The 17,783-nt window shown below is 48.2% G+C and overlaps 1 protein-coding gene across 3 annotated transcripts in view; it reads right to left on the reverse strand.

Moving 5' to 3' along the window:
• The window catches only part of MTUS2 (microtubule associated scaffold protein 2), a 553,081-nt gene that overhangs the window by 11,043 nt on the left and 524,255 nt on the right, over positions 1–17,783 (reverse strand). For all 3 annotated transcript variants that reach the window (XM_057309483.1, XM_057309482.1, XM_026493067.4), the window contains 3 exons: positions 10,861–11,075; positions 3,476–3,581; positions 1,431–1,504 (listed from right to left, as the gene is read on the reverse strand). In XM_057309483.1, the coding sequence (XP_057165466.1) occupies positions 1,431–1,504; positions 3,476–3,581; positions 10,861–11,075 (395 nt within the window). The remainder of the gene's footprint in view (positions 1–1,430; positions 1,505–3,475; positions 3,582–10,860; positions 11,076–17,783) is intronic.

Consider the following 17,783-nt stretch of genomic DNA (forward strand, 5'->3'; position numbering starts at 1 on the left):
TTAGCGCCCCCATTTTACAGATGAGTAAAGTAAAGTTTACAGAACTTCTGTGACTGTCCATGATTTCAAAGCTAGTGAGAGGAGGTACACTGGGGATTTAAACTCAAAGCTCACATCTCTTGTCCCCAGACCTGCTTCTCTAGCCACCAGTAGCCCAGAAAGTTCGGCTTAACGCAATTCCATCCTCTTTGTACCAATCTCCAGCCCAGATGAATTCTGCCCACGGAGAGTTACAACTAAAATATGTACAATTCATGACAGTTTAATGTTAGTGGCAGAGTGAAGACTCACGTATGAAACAAAACTCACTTCTTTTGGTTTTGGACTGAATGGGGTTTTTGTTACGTCGTGGTGTGGTCCTGGCTTGTGTTCCTGAGGGGGAGTGCACCTGATGCTGTGGGATGTGGGGTACACGACGGCAGTCTGGGGTTAATGTGCCAAGGCTAAGCCACACGGGGACTGCGCAGGCATTCTGCAGGACCGTGGACGGACCGATGGATGGGGGGGTTGGGCTCACAGCAGGCGGCTGCCCACTTTAAAACTTCTGAATAGTACATTCCATAGTTGTGACACTGGCTAGCTCCACAATCCTGGATTTTTTTCATGGTGGGCAGGCTCTGTATATGAACATTATCAGGGGAAAGAATGCCATCAAAGAAGCAAAAATTCCTGCCTTTGTATTATAGTTTTAGTGATCACCTTCCACAGTTTCCAGATGTGAGTGTCCCTAATATTTAACAAATAATCTTGTTATAATTGAGGCAGCCATAGTTGGGAATGGAAGCAAGACCGCCGATCTCACCCTTGCTTCCCAGGCGGCTCCGCCCTAGGGCTGGGGGTGGCCTGGGTCTCTAGAAGGCTGGAGGGAGATGCGTGTGATTGGGGAGACCCATCATTCTCCCCGTAGAGGTCAGAAGGCAGCAACCTGGCCTCTGATACCCACATTTTCTGCAGGTTGGCAGTGGAAGGCAAAGAAGGTTCTTTTCATCTCACCCACTTCCAGGTAATTAAAGCCCCTTTTATAATACCCAGAACATGTCTTATGACATCTGTCCTTAATGACCCCTTTACTCCCCTTGCCTAGAATGTTCTCCTCACCAAGTCCTCCCTTTCCTTCAGACACAGCTCAGGTACCCCTCTGACCATGGCAAGTGGGGAGCAGTGTCTCTGAACTCCTATGGGCTCACTAATGGTTTATTCATTGGGCGTCTAAGTACGTGTCACCTTTCGTGTTGTCTGTCACTGTTTAGGTCACAGCTGTCCGAGCAGACAGTAACTTCCCAAGGAGCAGGGAGTCTGTCCCATTTACCTCTATATTCCAATGCTTAGTGCAGGATCCAGTACACAGTAGGTGCTGGATAAACGTCTGCAGACAGGCATAATGATGCTGCCATTATCTTGATATCAGAGTTAAGAGAATGAATATTAACCTGTAATGACAGCCGCAGCTTTTCAAAATTTTCTTCCAATTCTTTCTTTTCAAGCTCATGGGTAGACACCAGTTCTGGAGAGAAGAGATCAAATAGTTAAGTTGGCGTTTTGAAAAGGATCAGACAAGACTCTGCAGACTTAGGATGTAGGTAAATAAGGGACACTGGTAGATAGCAGACTGAAGCCTCAAGAGACTTCTCCATACTTTGAAATTATATGCAGTGCTATTTAGAAGACAGTGAAAGAAAGAGGAAGGGAATAGGACAAAGAAGGAAAAAGAGGGAAAGAGGAAAGAATGGGGGAGGCAAGCAGACAGAACATAATTGCGTAGGGGCGTCTGGGTGGTTCGGTTGGTTAAGCGTCTGACTCTTGATGTCAGCTCAGGTCATGATCTCTGGGTCGTGAGATCAAGCCCCACGCTGGGCTTTGTGCTGAGTGTGGAGCCTGCTTAAAATTCTCTCTTGACCTCTGCTCCTTCCCCACTCCCTCTCTCTAAAAACATAAACAAAACAAAACAAAACCCCAACCACAGTTGTGCTTGGGAGCATGTGTGCACGTGAGCGTGCACGCACATACGCACGCACTCGTCCACCCCCCCATACACACACACACACACACACACACACACACACATCGTTCCTACAACCTGCTCTACCACGACTCTGGCTTAGTTGGATTCTCCACAATACTCATCGATTCTCCAAGTCTTCCTCACGGTGGAACAGCTGGGTAATCAACGTTAAATCAGTCTCTTTTCCACAACGAAGCAGCAACCTGGGGCTGAAGAAGGCGGCCTTCCAAGGATAGCATTGCTGTGAGCAGCCATCCAGCCGGCCAGCGCTTGCTGGGGAGTGGATGTGTGAAGGGGGCCAGGGCTGTGCCTGCAAGGACACTTTGGAAACCACAGATCTCAAGGATTCGCTTGAGCGAAGAGTCGATACGAAGACGCTCAGACAGAAGGATGGACTAATTGGACTGGCTCCTCTTGGGGAGTTTGAAACAATTCTATTTTGTGAAAAGTGTCATTCCAGTCATAATTTGCAAGTCAGGCAGAGAGAGATGTCATGTAAGAATTATTAGTGAATGGATTCTATTTTCCTCCAGATGGAAAGAGTCTTATTAACTGGGTGAAACACATCTCATTCTGGCTACACAAGCAATTTGTTTTCGCATTATAACTGCAGGGAGGAAAGGTTCCATTAATCAGCCAGGATCACATGCGTAGAACAGGAGAGCATGGGAGGCCAGCAATTATCATTCTGGCTGGCATGAACTGCAATTAGGAAAGACTTTGTGGTTTCCATTGACCCAAATCTTTTAAGGAATGATGGTGAAAGTCTCTAAGAAATCCAATTGTTTATAGCTGAAATTTACATCTGGGTTAAAAGAAAGTTTGTGCTGATTTCATTGACATAACGCCATGTAGGCTTCTGGTCTACCTGGCTGTCTGCATGACTAGTCTTAGTCATTGAAAGCATCACCCTGACCATAGTAATAAATTTTTTTTATCTATCATTAAATACACCTACATTGCCTTGACATTTATATATAATTCAAATGCCTTGGATGTGGTATCTAAGTGAGATTTCATTCATCAGAAAACTCTACCAGGTCTATTTTTATGAAAATACAGACGCAAAAGGCAACACCATGGCTGACTGTACTATTTCCATTTATATTCCCTTTCCAGAGACCATTTTCCTACAGTGAAGTGATGGATTTTAGGGCACTTGATCTGGAAAACCCCAGAGAAAAGTTAGTACCTATTCTGGAGATGGTATAAACCACCACTAGTATCTATATACCCATAATGAATTTCATAATTTTAAGATCATGACACTTTGTCCCATGCGTAATACTGTGCTCTAAGACAATACTGAATCCTGGATTTTTAACTCTTCTTTCCATAGGAAGCAACACAAAAGACACAATAGGACAGAGAGGAAGGAAGACAGGAAGAGGAGCAAGAGAGGAAGGGCAGCAGCAAAGGTTTGGCTCGCACGGCCCACCCTGAATTGCCGCATACGTCGAGTCCGATAGCTACCTTGGACTTTGTGGTGGTGGTCATCCTGCAGGATCGCGATGGCTACCGTGTGGTTATTTTCCATCTCTAGGAGAACAGCCTCATGGCTGGCCGTGAGATCTTCTACCTGAAGGAGGCCACAGCTATGGTTACACACAGCGGGGGAATGGGTGGCAGGAGTGTCCTTGCTGCTTGGAGAACAGAGGTGGAATTCAACCAGTAGAAAGTCTGTGGCCAAAACGTCAAGGACAAGCCACTCTGCTGGGATGACAGCCATCTTGGCCTTGCACCAAGGCAGGAGAGCCAGGATCTGGTGATGAAGTGGCAGCCCCTGAGTCAGGGGGAGGTCACAGGGAAGTCACTGCCTCAGCCCAGCTGTCTACAGGAGGCTGGGGGCTCCCGGTGGGGGACAGCTGCCTGAGCCACCTCTTCACTACCCAGGGCCTGGCTTCCTGCCTGTCCCCTTCCCACTCCCATTCCTTCTCCTGCACCAATCGCTGAGACAACAGTGGAGAAGGAAAAGAGGGCCCTCTACTGGATGGTCCGCTCTCTGTTGCCCAGTGGCAGGTGGGAGCATCAGTACACAAGATAAATGGAGGGAACTAACCTTTATTAAGCCGCCTGCTAGCGGTTCCTGCACTTAACTCTCACAGCAACATTTTTATGTCCATTTTACAGACAAGGAGCCCGAGGCTTAGAGGCATTCGAGATGTTTTGCCAAGGGCTCGTAAATGGCAGAGCTGGCAGTCGGCCTCGGTCTGTCTGACTGCACCGGTGAAACTCTCTCAAACACACCGCTGCTGCCTGCCCCAGCAAGACCGCAGCCCAAGCCACAGGGTGCTGTCCCCAGCGCCAGGGCAGGCCGGCGGGCCTGTACGTGCAGCACACCTGCTTCACCATACCCTGCCCTCCAGATTGCAATTCGGACTTCCCGCCCAGGCAACATGGAGCTACTCCCGTTTCTCTGGCTGAAGGCACATTTCCAGAATGTAATCACAGGTGTGCGCTGGTCCAGGACTTTTATTTTCACCCTTCCTGATCTCCGCAAACCACCCCACTTCCCAATATATTTACTGTTTTTGCTATTGTCGTGCTTGTTGCTTTCACCTCGAATGGGGTGACTTTGAGGAGTAATTTCAAAACATCACCTCTCCCCCTGGTAGCAAACCAGAACAGTGTTTTTCCAAATTCTTTGTCAGTGAACCATTGTTAAAAAATACCACCGTACCGTGCATTGTGCATGCGTGCACACACAAAACCAGAGCCCCACAAGACAACCCGTTCCCTTCCTCCTTGAAATAACCTGGTTTTAACATTTTTATTTTACTTTGTTTTTCAACCTGCCAGTTACAAGCCCCTGAATTTACTTCACAACCTACTAGTATATATCAAAACCCAGCATTTGAGAAACACTGGACCAGGAAACGGGCCTGGGGCCTGACACCCTTTGATGGGCCCGGTAAGAACACACGGCTTCTAGCAGGTAATACTGCGCCAGCTCCCAGAGCCCCTCCTTTTTCCGGGGTAACTCACAGGCTGACCTTCAATCCGCAAGGAGGAAGGGCTCTCCACGAGAAAGGAAGCCGGCTCGTGAAGTGGGTGCATCGGAGTATTTTTATTTTAAGATGGGACGGATTCCCATTCCGGATAGTGTAATTGCGTAGGACAGTTTGTCTGACTGCTCTCGCCTATGGAAAATGAGAACTTCATCCACTAAAAAAGAAATATCTCTGGCAAAACCAACAACGAACTCCACCGTGTCAGGAACGCTGCCTGATAATATGCAGACGGACATGGTGTGCAATGATTCAATTTTATTTACTGGTCATTCTTGATTAAACAATATTTTACTTACGGCTCAGAGCGAAGAATGCACTCAGCAGAAAGGCTGACTACCACAGTATTTAATTGTCCAATTCCTGTTTATATGAGGTTTTTATGGCGTCTTTGTCCAGAGCCTTTTAGTCTCTTGGAAAACTAAATCACTGACTTAAAAACATGGAAATATCTTTTCTTTCTACTTTATTACTGATGTCAGTTAAGCCCATGGCACACTGCAGAAACAAGTACGCACACATTATTTGGAGTTATGTTACCCAGTTCGGTATAAAGAAAAATCTTTCATCAGTCCTTGGTACGATTCTAACTTATTGGGCTCTTACACAGATTGCCACGGGTAGTTTCAGGAAAGACAGATGCATGGAAGGGCGAGGTTCCAGAAGAGTCCACGTGTCCCTGGAGGTGGATGCGCCCTGATTGGCAATGCTACATTCTGTTTGTGGCTAAACATATGCCCTTCTGGTTTGCTGGAAGGCGGGTCTTCGACTTACTGGTGATAAAATACGTTAAGGGTGATGTGAGGGCATGATCTATCTGTTACGGCCTCTCAGAGGTGCTCTTATGAGTGAAATACTAAGTCCCTAACTCTGAAAGACCATATGCAAAGAGTGGAATGCCCAGTATGTTTTGAAGGAAACCAGTGAGAGCCAATGAGTCAAACTTTGGGCACAATAGCCTTTACTCTTCAGTAATTTTGTGATTTCAGTAATTTCTAGACATCTTTATGGTTTTTAAAGAATACAAGGTAGGGGCTGTCCACTCTTGGCCTCCTCTTTCTTGTCATGGTATTAATTCCCACAACATCTCCCACACTCTTTCTGGAGCATGGGCTCCCACTCCGAAGCAGCCGGTAAGGGCTTTTAGCCTGAGAAGGCTGGAAACCTCCTGAAGGCATGTGAGGAGATTCAGACAGTTTGAACCAAGGGAGACACAAGGTCATTTTGTGCACAGATCACCCAGTCAGAGGCAAAAGGCATGAAACTCTATCAGGCCACAGCAGACCTCTGCTGGGTGAAGCATCCTTCTTTTCCTTTTAGATGCCTGGGCAGGGCCCCCTTAAACCACTGCTGGCCCCCCTCATCCCTCCTCCAGGCGGAGGGAGCTGTGGGCTGTGCCACCGAGGAGTCCATCAGGTGCCCCTGGAACAGTCCGGGTCAGGCAGCAAGGCAGCTCTTCCCTGTGGCCGGCTCCACTCCCGCAGCTGCTCGCTGCTCAGCTGGGCCGAGCTACGGCAGAGCCAAGGCTTGGAAAAACCAGCCTCAGATGGGGAAGAGCACAGCTCCGGGGCCTACCTCATTTAGCCATTTGCAAAATACAGTTGTCTGAGGCTTCGGCGATTCACTTAGAGAAGACTGACCTTTAGAATGAAGACATCTGAGCTTTGTATTGTCTCGGTGTCAGTCATTAAACGCAGACCAGATTAAACTCCCATTTACTGCCTCCCCAGACTATTCCTATCTGACCAGACAGAGGGGGCCGGCCCGTGTTTACTCTCCCCATTCCTTTCCAGATAATGATGAGACCCTCCTTCCCTTCCGTCCCTGGTACAACACCTGGGCACTGGCTCTCAGCAGGCAGCCAGCCATGCCAGAGGGCCCAGTGCGACTTCACTGCATCCCAGGGCGTGCCCCTGTCCCCTGCGGCCCAGCGCGTGGACAGCTGTGTGCAGAAGGCCCTATCTTCCCTGCACCGCCTCCCCGCAGCGTGCAGGGGTTCTGGGGCTGGAAGACAGCAGGCCCCTGGGGACCTCATTCTGTTTGATTAGGGAGAGTGTAGTTTCTGCTGCCGGCGGCTGACGCCTGCCACGTCGGACCACAGAGACATAATGCAAGATGATGCACAAAGTGGCCTCTGTTCGTTCTGATTGAGCGTGGGGATGCTGAGGCTGCCAGTTAGCCTAAAAGGATGATTTCTTCAGGAAAGGGTAGGAAGTGTGTCCTGGATATGAGACAAGGATGGTGGAAATTCCAGAGGACCGACACAGCCGCACCTCAGGAAGGGCTCCGCTCAGACTTTATTGAGCGGAATCCATAGCGCATGCAGGAACCAGTGGCCCCTGGAGGAGAGTGACTTCAGGGCCGGGCCAGGGAGTAAGACAAACTGCCCAAGGGTCTTGGAGCGATGGTGTCAAAGGTCACACATCTGATAGCTGGGTACTAGGCTCTGAGGCTAAGTACCCCTGGGGAACAGCCACAGGCAGCCCAGAAGGGAGGGCTGCGAGCTGGACAGAGAAGTGACGACGCTTGGGGCTAACGAGGAAAAGCATTACAGTGAAAATCTGTGTGCTTCGAGAAAGGGAAGCTCTGGCAATCTGGCTTCTATTAATGTGTAGCTAGCTATAGAATGAGAGCTGATTTTAATGAAACACCTTTCAGTCATACCTTTAAAATCAAAGTCCTTCCATATCTTGGAGGGCACTGAGGAAAGCCAAGAGACAAACCATGCCCCCTGCTCGTGCCCCTAACCAGAGACTGCAGGACTGGGCCCTGCCTGTCCCAGGATACCTGCAGTGCTGGGCCCTTGGGAGCTTTTATATTCCAGCCCACCCCCGGGGCAATTCTGATTTAATTCATGTGGGGTAAAGACAAGGGAGGGGTGTTTTGTCAGAAGTTCCCCGAGTGATCCCCAGGTGTAGGCGGAGACAGTCTTTGCCCCTCCAGGAGAGCAAATGGCTGGATCTGTCCTACTGGAGTTCCTGCAGTGAACTCAGAGGTCAGCCTGCCCTAGCAGTGAGCTCCCACGTTGAGTTAAAGCCCCCAAAAATCCTGCGCGTCGAAACCAACGCCGCCTCCCCCCTGCCAGCTGAGGGGCGCTGGGGCATGAGGAGAAGCCAGATTGATTAACTTTTTAAGGATCCAGGAGCACAGAGATGCTGCTACCTGTGCAGTTAGCATTGCCAAGTGCAACTGTCCCTGATAAGAAAGACCCACCAAGTGTGGAGATTCCCGCGAGGGTAACTCGTACCACAGAGCATCCCAATCTCCACGGCGGTCATGCACTCGAGTCTCCTCCCGCACCAGATCGGCGGGCATTTATTCCGTCTGCAAATCGGGATGCTGGACTGAGGCGCATTTCATCATCCTCCCCACTGCGGGCAGGCTCTCCACTGGACAAGGGGAGGGTCAGGAAAGCAGCAGATGATTCATAGATTTAAATCACCATCCCCCCGCCCCCAAACCAATGGGTTTCCATAGGTAAGGTTTACCCACATGGAAAGTCTTGAGAAGCTATTTCCATCATAAAGCTTTCCCCTTTCCTTATAGCTGGAAGTAACCTAAATTCCTAAACACATCCTCTGTACTTCTCACCCACTATTACCAGTTTCTTGGGTACTTGTCTCAGAACTGCCCCTGATCTCTAACCTGGGTATCTCGAATCTTGGTATCTCTCCCAGTCGCCTGCCATAATGCCTTGCACGCAGTGGCATCCGCTAAATAATCTTTGCACCTATGAATAAATACATGAACCACTGGCTGTTATGAAGGATTGAGAAGAACGCAGCTCAGAGCCTTCCCAAGACAGAGCACTTCTGGAATATACATAGGTGGCTTATGTAACTCATTCTCAAGGGGAAAGGTCGGGGCCTTCTTTCTTTCCAATCCCTCCCAGTATCAAGTCTCTGCAAGGCTGTGTCCCAGCTCAGCGGCCAGGCCAGAGCACGTCTCCCAGCACGTGTGCCGGCACCGGCGAAATTTCGTGAGGCCCCCAGTAGCGTTCCACTAGAGGACGGGCTCCACTCAGCTATGGCTTTGGCTCTGTGGTTCCCATACACTGCACCCCGACATGAGCCTTTGCTCAGAGGGCTCCCTCAAAACACCTTCTCCGGCTGGTGACCAGCCTCCCTGCCTCCTGGCATCTTCTCAACCAACCCAGAACTTCAGACCAGAAATCTTTTCGTGAATGTGGGGGAAAACACATTCTATGTGAAACTGGCAGTGAACAGCCCAGGGACAGAGAGGCACAGAACAAGCTGGTCTCTGCATGCATTTGAGATGTACCGAGGGGCCAGGAAATCACGAAGGCTATGGACAGCAGCAGGTGCAAGTGTCTATTCATGGGAGCTCTGCTCTGAGAGCTTAGGAGGCAAGATGCGGGGGCTCAGGTTCTAATCTTAGCAGCAGCAGGTAACTCTAGCTGCCAGCTATTCTGTTTCCTGGTCTCGAGGTCTAATGGACCTCAAGCGGGCAGGTGTGTCTGGTTTCCACAGGCCTCTAGAAAAGGAGAATGCTAACCTGAGAAGCCGAATAAAGGGCTGTCCAGCGGGAGATTTTAATTTACAACAACGGTACTTATTATTACTCTGAAATGACTCTTGTGCCTCCTGAGTTCACAAGCCTCTGGGGACTGCCGTCCAGCATATTTATTTGGAAGCCGACCGAGGAGAGCAGCCCGAATACTCATGATAATGAAGGGCCACTCAGCGCGCTCCTGAGACTTAAAGAGCGCTCTTCACAAATGCCCGTTTACTTTAGGGATGTCGCAAGCAGACACCGTGAAATAACACACCTGCTAGAAGGCCGGCATTAGGGCATCAGGGCTTGGGGGCTTGGGAAGACGAGGGGAGACAGGAGCTGAGCTAGCTCTCACAGAAGCACAGGGAGACCCCCAGCGGACCTGGGGTCTCACTGCACGAACCCCAGTCCTGGAGGGGCAGCCAGCTTGTGGGGGCGGCGCGACCCTGGGAATCCTCCCCAGTTGCTCCAGGGCACTGTCCTCTCTACGAAGACTGCCGGGCTGAGGTTAACCAGAGGAGTCCATTCCTTCATTTAGTAGATGCGAGCCGAGGGCCGGCTGGGTCCGGCGCCAGACATCGGCCACTGGTAGACCTGGAGGACAACTGGAACCTCATGCTGGACAGCACGGACCCTGGGGCCAGACTGGGTTCCACCCCGGCTTTTCCATGCCCCACCCTGTGAGTTCTGGCAGGTTATTTAACCTCTGGGTCTCGGTCTTCTCACCCGTAAGATGGGGGCGATGTCAGTACCCCCCTCACAGGGCTGTTGCGAGGTTTAGAGAGTCTGTAGAGAGTTAAGAGCAGTCCCCGGTGCCTCACAAGTGCTAGGTGCCTTTGCTTGTGATGATCACTGCCCTCCGTGGCATATACAGATGACAAACAGCGGACCCAGTAAGATTTACAGTTCGTTCAACAGCAATAAGCGACTAGAGTAGGGAGGGGACGGGAAGAGTGTGTGTGTGACAGGGGAGGGGTTGTACGTTTGGATAAAAAAAAATGCCTCACTGAGAAATGACTTTGGAGAAAAGTCTGGATAAGAGGGAAAGAGGGAGCTATGGAACGTCTAGAGGGAGAGCATTCCAGGCAGAAGGCATAGATAATGCAAAAGCTCCCAGGTGGGAGCGTGCCTGGGAAGAAGGGAGAGGGAGGGAGACCAGGGTGGCTGGAGGGGAGGAAGAGAGGGGACAGTATGAAGAAATGAAGTCGGAGAGCGAACTTCGCAGAAGCTCACCTGCAGAGCAGGACTTCCGGCAACAGCGGCAGCGCCGGCTCCCCTCCCCCTCCCAGCGGCGTGTCCCGGCAGCAGAGGCAGAGCCCGGAGCGGCACACTGACCTGCTCCTCGTGCTGACTCCGGATCCGCAGCAGCTGGGCGTGCTGCTCCTCCTGCAGGCGCACCACCTCCGCCTCAAACTGCAGCTGCAGCCTCTCCTCCAGCTCCTGCAGCTCCGCCTGCTGCTGCCAGCCCAGCTTGCGCACCTCCTCCTCAAACCGCCTCTCCAGCTCCTCCTTCTCCTTCTGCAGTTTCTCACACTTGGCTGTACTGAAGGCTGGCGGGAAGGGGGAGAAAGACACCTTTTAAAAAAAATCGGTTACAAGGCACCAAAAGCATCGAACCCGAGTGCCTATAATACCCACCGGCAGATCACCAAGGTTAACGTAATAAGCAGGGCAAGAGTCTCACTCTCGCTTCTGTAGAGCTTGGCAGCTTGCAAAGCGTTTTGCCTTTTACTGCATTTGATCCTTACAACAGACCCTGGGTGTGGAGGTTGAACCTGAGCCCCAGGGAGCTCCGGTGACTTGCCCGAGGTCCTCCAGTGTGCAGAGAAAGAGCTGTGAGGGCAAATTTGGGCTTTCTGACCGCAAGCCCTGTTTTCCTGCACTAGAGCAGGGCTTCTCTGAGCGTCCACGGACCACAGCCATCAAATATTGGGCATTTGTTAAAAAGACACGCTCCTAGGCGCACCCTAAGTGGGTTAGAGCCCCTGGGGCAGGGACGCAGGATGTACTTTTTACAAGGTCCACCGTGACTCTTATGCCCATCGAGGTTTGGGGCCTGGGTGCACCAGGAAGCTGGAGAGAGGATGGGGGAGGTGGGGACCGAGGGGATGGAGGACACATAGAACTGAAGGCTGTTCCCTCCGGGGCTGAAATGGCAGGTGGGACTATCTCAGAGAAAGTGCAGGGGCAACGGAGCTTCACTAACAACCATTCTTCTCCTCCAGAAGGACTAACCGCTCAATACCCTTTTGCACAGGCATGCTGCCCCGCACAGCCCTGGTGTGTTTCCTGTGCTGCCGGCAGGGGATGGGGACAGTGCCACAGCCTGCTGTCCCCACGGCTGCTCTGCTTGGGCTGCAGCTGGGAGTGATGGCTTCCATGTTAAAGATCCTGCCTGGACTGCAAACCACTTCCAAGAAGGAGAAAAACACCTTGACGATCTACTATGCTTAGGTCAAATGGAGTTGCTTATAGCCAGCACATGCGCACAGTAAGGTGCACGCACACACCACGTACTTTCCACAAATGCCCTCCGCTCTGCGCTACAAGCTGGGGGAACACGGTCATGTACTTTATAATTGAGCGAGCAGGTGTAAGCGCTGGTTAAGTGGGATCTACACCTTAGCAGGGGGCTGGGTGTGAGCAGAAATACATACCCAAGGTATATTGGAACTTGGAAGTACAGGACAAATTATCGTACAAATGATATTTTCCCCCTGAACCGTTTGAGAATAAGATGCTGACCTGTTGTCCCACTAACCCTGAATTCCTTAGTGTACATTCCCTGCAGACAAGGACACTCTCCTACATAACACTATATAATCATTAAAATCAGGACATCAGCACTGACCCAATGGTGCCATCTGATGCTCAGACCCATTTAAACGTCACCAACTGTCCCCGTAATATCCTTTGAGAAAGGATCCAGTTCTGAATCACAAGTTGCATTTAGCTGTATGGTCTCCTCCCTCTCCTTGTCTGGGGCAGTCCTTGGTGTGTTCTTGATTTTCGGGATCGTGACACTTTTAAAGACGAAAGGCCATTATTTTACAGAATGTCTCTCGATTTGGTTTGTCTGATGCTTCCTCATTACTAGATTCAGGTCACACATGTGTGGTAGAAATACAACAGAAGTGGCACTGCGTTCTCATTTGAATATTAATCAATAAAAATGAAATGTATGTAGTGAGTCAGGAAGGTGATGCTTGTTACTGATTGTTGCACGGTTATACGGGAAGCGATGTGCAGTGTAGAGGAGGCCGTAGCACGAATGGTCCATCTAGAGCGTCACATATGCCAGGAATGCCCCTGAATATTGTTGTCACCTCTGCTGCGAGGAAATCTTGTGGGTGAGGTTTACCTAAGGGGTGGATTGCAGGGCGTGCTGACAAATACTAGCGTGAATAACAGACTCAGTCCGAGGCTTTCTGGAGCCTGGTGCTGAGGTCGTGGTGGGAAAGGTTGAGGCTTCTCCCTTACGCCTGATCACTGGAGGCTACACTCCCTATAAAAAGGATCCGACAGTAACTAACAGCCAAATGGGCTCAGGTCTGGAAGGAGCACTGGGAAAATGCTTGCTCCTGGAAATTCTGGCTCGCTGGCTTCAGCCTAGCTCTGGCTCTTCCCAAAGACCCTCCAGCCAGGGAAAGATATTAGGGGTCTCACCAGGGACTTTAGCTGGTGATAAAAGCTATCAGGATCCATAGACCAGGTTAAGAGGTGTATATATAAAGATAGGTTTATCCTGGGGTGACTGGATTTCATTTTATTTTTTAATTAAAAAATTTTAAATTATTTAAATTAAATTTAAGAATATTAAAAATTTTTTAAATTAAAAAAATTTTTTAATTAAAAAATATTTTATTTATCTGAGAGAGAGAGAGAGAGAGAGAGCAAGAGAGCATGAGTGGGGGGACAGAGGGAGAGGGAGAAGCAGGCTCCCTGCTGAGCAAGGAGCCCAATCCAGGACTCAACCCCAGGACCCTAGGGTCATGACCTGAGCCAAAGGCAGATGCTTAACTGACCAAGCCACCCAGGTGCCCCTGGGCGTGACTGGATTTTAATAGCACTGAACAAAGACCATGGAATGTCCATTTAAAAAATAGTGGTTGATGGATTGAGACAAAGTCAAATTGAGGCAAATAGGGCGCCTGGGTGGCTCCGTTGGTTCAGCGTTCAGCTCTTTATTTCAGTCTGGGTCATGAGCTCAGGATCGGGAGACTGAGCCCCACATCATGCTCTGTGCTCAGCCCGGAGTCTGCTTGAGTTTCTCTCCCTCCGCGCTTCCCCCAGCTTGTGCGTGCTATCTCTCTAAAATAAATAAATAAGTCTTTTTTAAAAAATGGAGCCAAATAGAGGAGCAGTAATGTACCTACACTGGGGGAAGGACGGGAGTCATCCTAGAGAAGAACATGGGCACTACCAGGTGATGCCCGGGGATACAGGTAATGAGCCCCAGGGCGGGTTTCTGGGTGCTCAAGGCTTCCTTGGAGGATGCTCTTGTTTCTGTAATTTGGGTGGACTAACTTCATGATGGTCTTTGCCCCATGTAGCCTGCACCAGAGGATGGGGACAAAGCAGTGACAATGTTTGCTTTTATTTAAAGTAGGTCTACAAAGTGGTGCACAGCAGGTGACACGAATGGCCAAAGGGTCATGGCAGTCAGCACCATTCCTGATTCAGTACATGCAAACCGAAGAAAGAAACAATTTTTCATCTATAAGGCTGATAAAGATGAAATATTCTGATAACACAGGAAGGGTCTGAGGAAAGTAGCATCCAATGGACCGTGCATGGGAATATGATGGAAAAGCCACTGTGGAGGGCAAGGATATCTTTCACCATTTACATGCGAGGGATGGGAGCATTTGGGGGTGACAGCGAAAGCATGGGTTTTTGGGGGGGTGATGAAAATGTTCTAAACAGCTTGTGGTGACAGTTGCACAACTCTGGATATACTAAAACCCGCTGAATTGTACACTTTCGTGGCGAACTATAAGGTACGTGAATTCTATCTCAATAAAGTTTTTAAAAAATGGGAAAAAATTTAAAAAATAACATGACAGGGAAAATACCTCAGAGGATAAATGTAGATGTTTTTATAGAAGGAAAGGTCATATTCTGATTTGAAAACTCCGTATAACAGGGATGAGGATATATGCTGGCAAAATGAAACAGAAATGCAAATCCCACCACTACGTGTCTTTCCCACGCAGGAGCACACACACACACACACTGATAATATGCGGAATATGACAGAACTGAACCATTCTTACTGCCTCTTAACTAGAGATAGATCGAGCATATAAAACTCAAATGAAAATAATAAAACATGCTAATCACATATTTTGGTTTTGATAAGTGCCATTTTGTATGGGGAAAAATTATTTATTATGTAGTCCTATCAGTGTTGTTAATTCCAGAAAATCAAGGCAGTAAGTTGACTCTACAGGTTGTGTAGCTGGAAGGAAACAGACAAAAACGTAAAGAAACAAATGAAAACAGATCAGTTACGCTGGAGAAAGAAATGACACGATGTATGCCTTTGAAGCCCACAATTTTGCAAGTGCACAAGCGAAGTGAATCTCGGGTGATTACTGCAGCAGGATTTGCCTTAGGGAAGTACTGCGGGCTAGTTATAGAAATGATAAATCCAATATACACATAGGACAAATCCTTTATACCAAGCAATACAGGGAAGCAGTAAAAAATAAGGTAAATCTTTTTTGTGCCATCATGGAATGATACCTGTAACATATCATTAAATTTAAAAAAAAAAGGCAAGATGCAGAAACAGTGTGATGGTGTAAATCTGTTTGTGATGAAATGTATCCGTATTTCCACTTCTCTTCCCTGGGAGGTTGTATGTTTAATTATAGGACTCGCTACCCAGTGAACACCTGCAACAATATGCATTTAATGAAAAAAAACTGTTATTTGTTTATATGTTTTAAAAGTTAAAAAAATATTTTAAAAATTACTATCATAATTGGGATGCCTGCGTGGCTCAGTTGGTTAAGCATCTGCCTTCGGCTCAGGTCTTGATCCCAGGGTCCTAGGATCGAGTCCCACATCAGGCTCCTTGCCCGGCGGGGAGCCTGCTTCTTCCTCTACCTGCCGCTCCCCCTGTTTGTGCTCTCTCTCTCTCTCTCTCCCCACCTGACAAATAAATAAATAAAATCTTTTTAAAAATTACTATCATAGGGGTGCCTGGGTAGCGCAGTCGTTAAGCGTCTGCGTTCGGCTCAGGGCGTGGTCCCAGCATTCCGGGATCAAGTCCCACATCGGGTTCCTCCGCTGGGAGCCTGCTTCTTCCTCTCCCACTCCCCCTGCTTGTGTTCCCTCTCTCGCTGGCTGTCTCTCTGTCACATAAATAAATAAAATCTTTAATTAAAAAAAATTACCATCATAATTAAGACAACAGGGTTTGAAAAGGTTATGGTATCCAGTGGTCAGAATTAACAAGACTCTTCTATCTTACTTGCTATTTTATTCATATTAGTAGCAGGATGATTCATGGTCCCAGCAATCTATCTGGGGGGCTCAGAGACGATTGGTTTTCATTCCAGAGCTGTCTCTGAACTGCACTGCTGCCTTAAATAAATCATGAGCTGTGAAAGCCTCAGTTTTGCTGTCCATAAAGTGGCAAAGTAATCATTTTTTTCACGTACAGCTCCAATCTCCAAATTCCCAGTTGCTCTTAGGTACAAGAGAGGTGATACTTCTAGACTTCCCACACTGCCATGTTGCAAGCCCTGCTCCTGCAGAAGACACTGGATAGGAAGAGCAGCTGGGGCCCCAAGGAGGACAGCTCCAAGAATGGAGTCCCTAAAGAAATAAATATCCTCTTTCTTCTGGCAAGTCTTCAAAAATATACCTATTGGGGCACTTTGCAGACAGAGATTAATGCAGGCTCACGCAACATCTGGAGTCTTTCATTCATTCTTTATTTCTATTCATGTGAAAGCATTTGGTACTTTATAGTAAGAGGCAAACACCCTAATAACAAATCCTTAGAACCAAGGAAGCTGAGACAATAATCTTGAGAATAACAGGATTTTGATTGGCTAAGAAAATAGAAAACTTGCAATGCACAAGCGTGAGTGTGAAAAGTAAAAGCAGGATTAGAATCTACTGTGCAGGGGCGCCTGGGTGGCACAGCAGTTGAGCGTCTGCCTTTGGCTCAGGGCGTGGTCCCGGCGTTATGGGATCGAGCCCCACATCAGGCTCCTCCGCAATGAGCCTGCTTCTTCCTCTCCCACTCCCCCTGCTTGTGTTCCCTCTCTCGCTGGCTGTCTCTATCTCTGTCGAATGAATAAATAAAATCTTAAAAAAAAAAATTAAAAAAAAAAAGAATCTACTGTGCAGTTTGAAATAACTGAACGTCTAGGGGGATGTATGTAAGAATATATACCGTGGCATGGATGTGTATATATACGCTGTAATATAATGCTACATAATACTATGACAGCTGCACTTAGCATATCCTCAGATATACATAATACAATGATACCAACCTCTCAGCTCACGAGTGTGACACATGAAGATGTAGGGATCCTTGGGACACCAGCAGAGGTCCCAGTGCTGTGGCACCATTTGTAAACAAAGTACTGTGTTAACCACAGTTCATACATCAACTGACAGGAGCAGAACTCAGGGAGTAAGATCAGTTTTCTGTACACAGCTGCCCCAAAGATCTTTTGAATAATTACAGCTTTTTATTGGTTTGCCAAAGAGGTAGCAAAGACAGGTACATACAGCACTGGCTCTACAGCTCATGATAGAAGTGTAGGGAATGGGGGCGCCTGGCTGGCACAGCGGTTAAGCGTCTGCCTTCGGCTCAGGGCGTGATCCCGGCGTTATGGGATCGAGCCCCACATCAGGCTCCTCTGCTATGAGCCTGCTTCTTCCTCTCCCACTCCCCCTGCTTGTGTTCCCTCTCTCGCTGGCTGTCTCTATCTCTGTCAAATAAATAAATAATAAATCTTTAAAAAAAAAAAAAGAAGTGTAGGGAATGATATTACACAGCCTTTAGCTGAAACAATTATAAAATCATCTAAATATAAAGAAATCATGCTCTATATAAATATTTGTATAGTATATGAGTATTATATAAGTATTATAATAGTGTAAGTATTAATAGTAAGTATGTTACTTACTAACATACTTAGTAAGTATATAAGAATATATAATAAGTACGTAGGTAATATAAGGATATAATAAGTATGCAAGACTAATATATCCTATGTAAGTATGTA

This window comes from Ursus arctos, unplaced genomic scaffold, assembly GCF_023065955.2.
Source record: "Ursus arctos isolate Adak ecotype North America unplaced genomic scaffold, UrsArc2.0 scaffold_10, whole genome shotgun sequence".
Classification (NCBI taxonomy): domain Eukaryota; kingdom Metazoa; phylum Chordata; class Mammalia; order Carnivora; family Ursidae; genus Ursus; species Ursus arctos.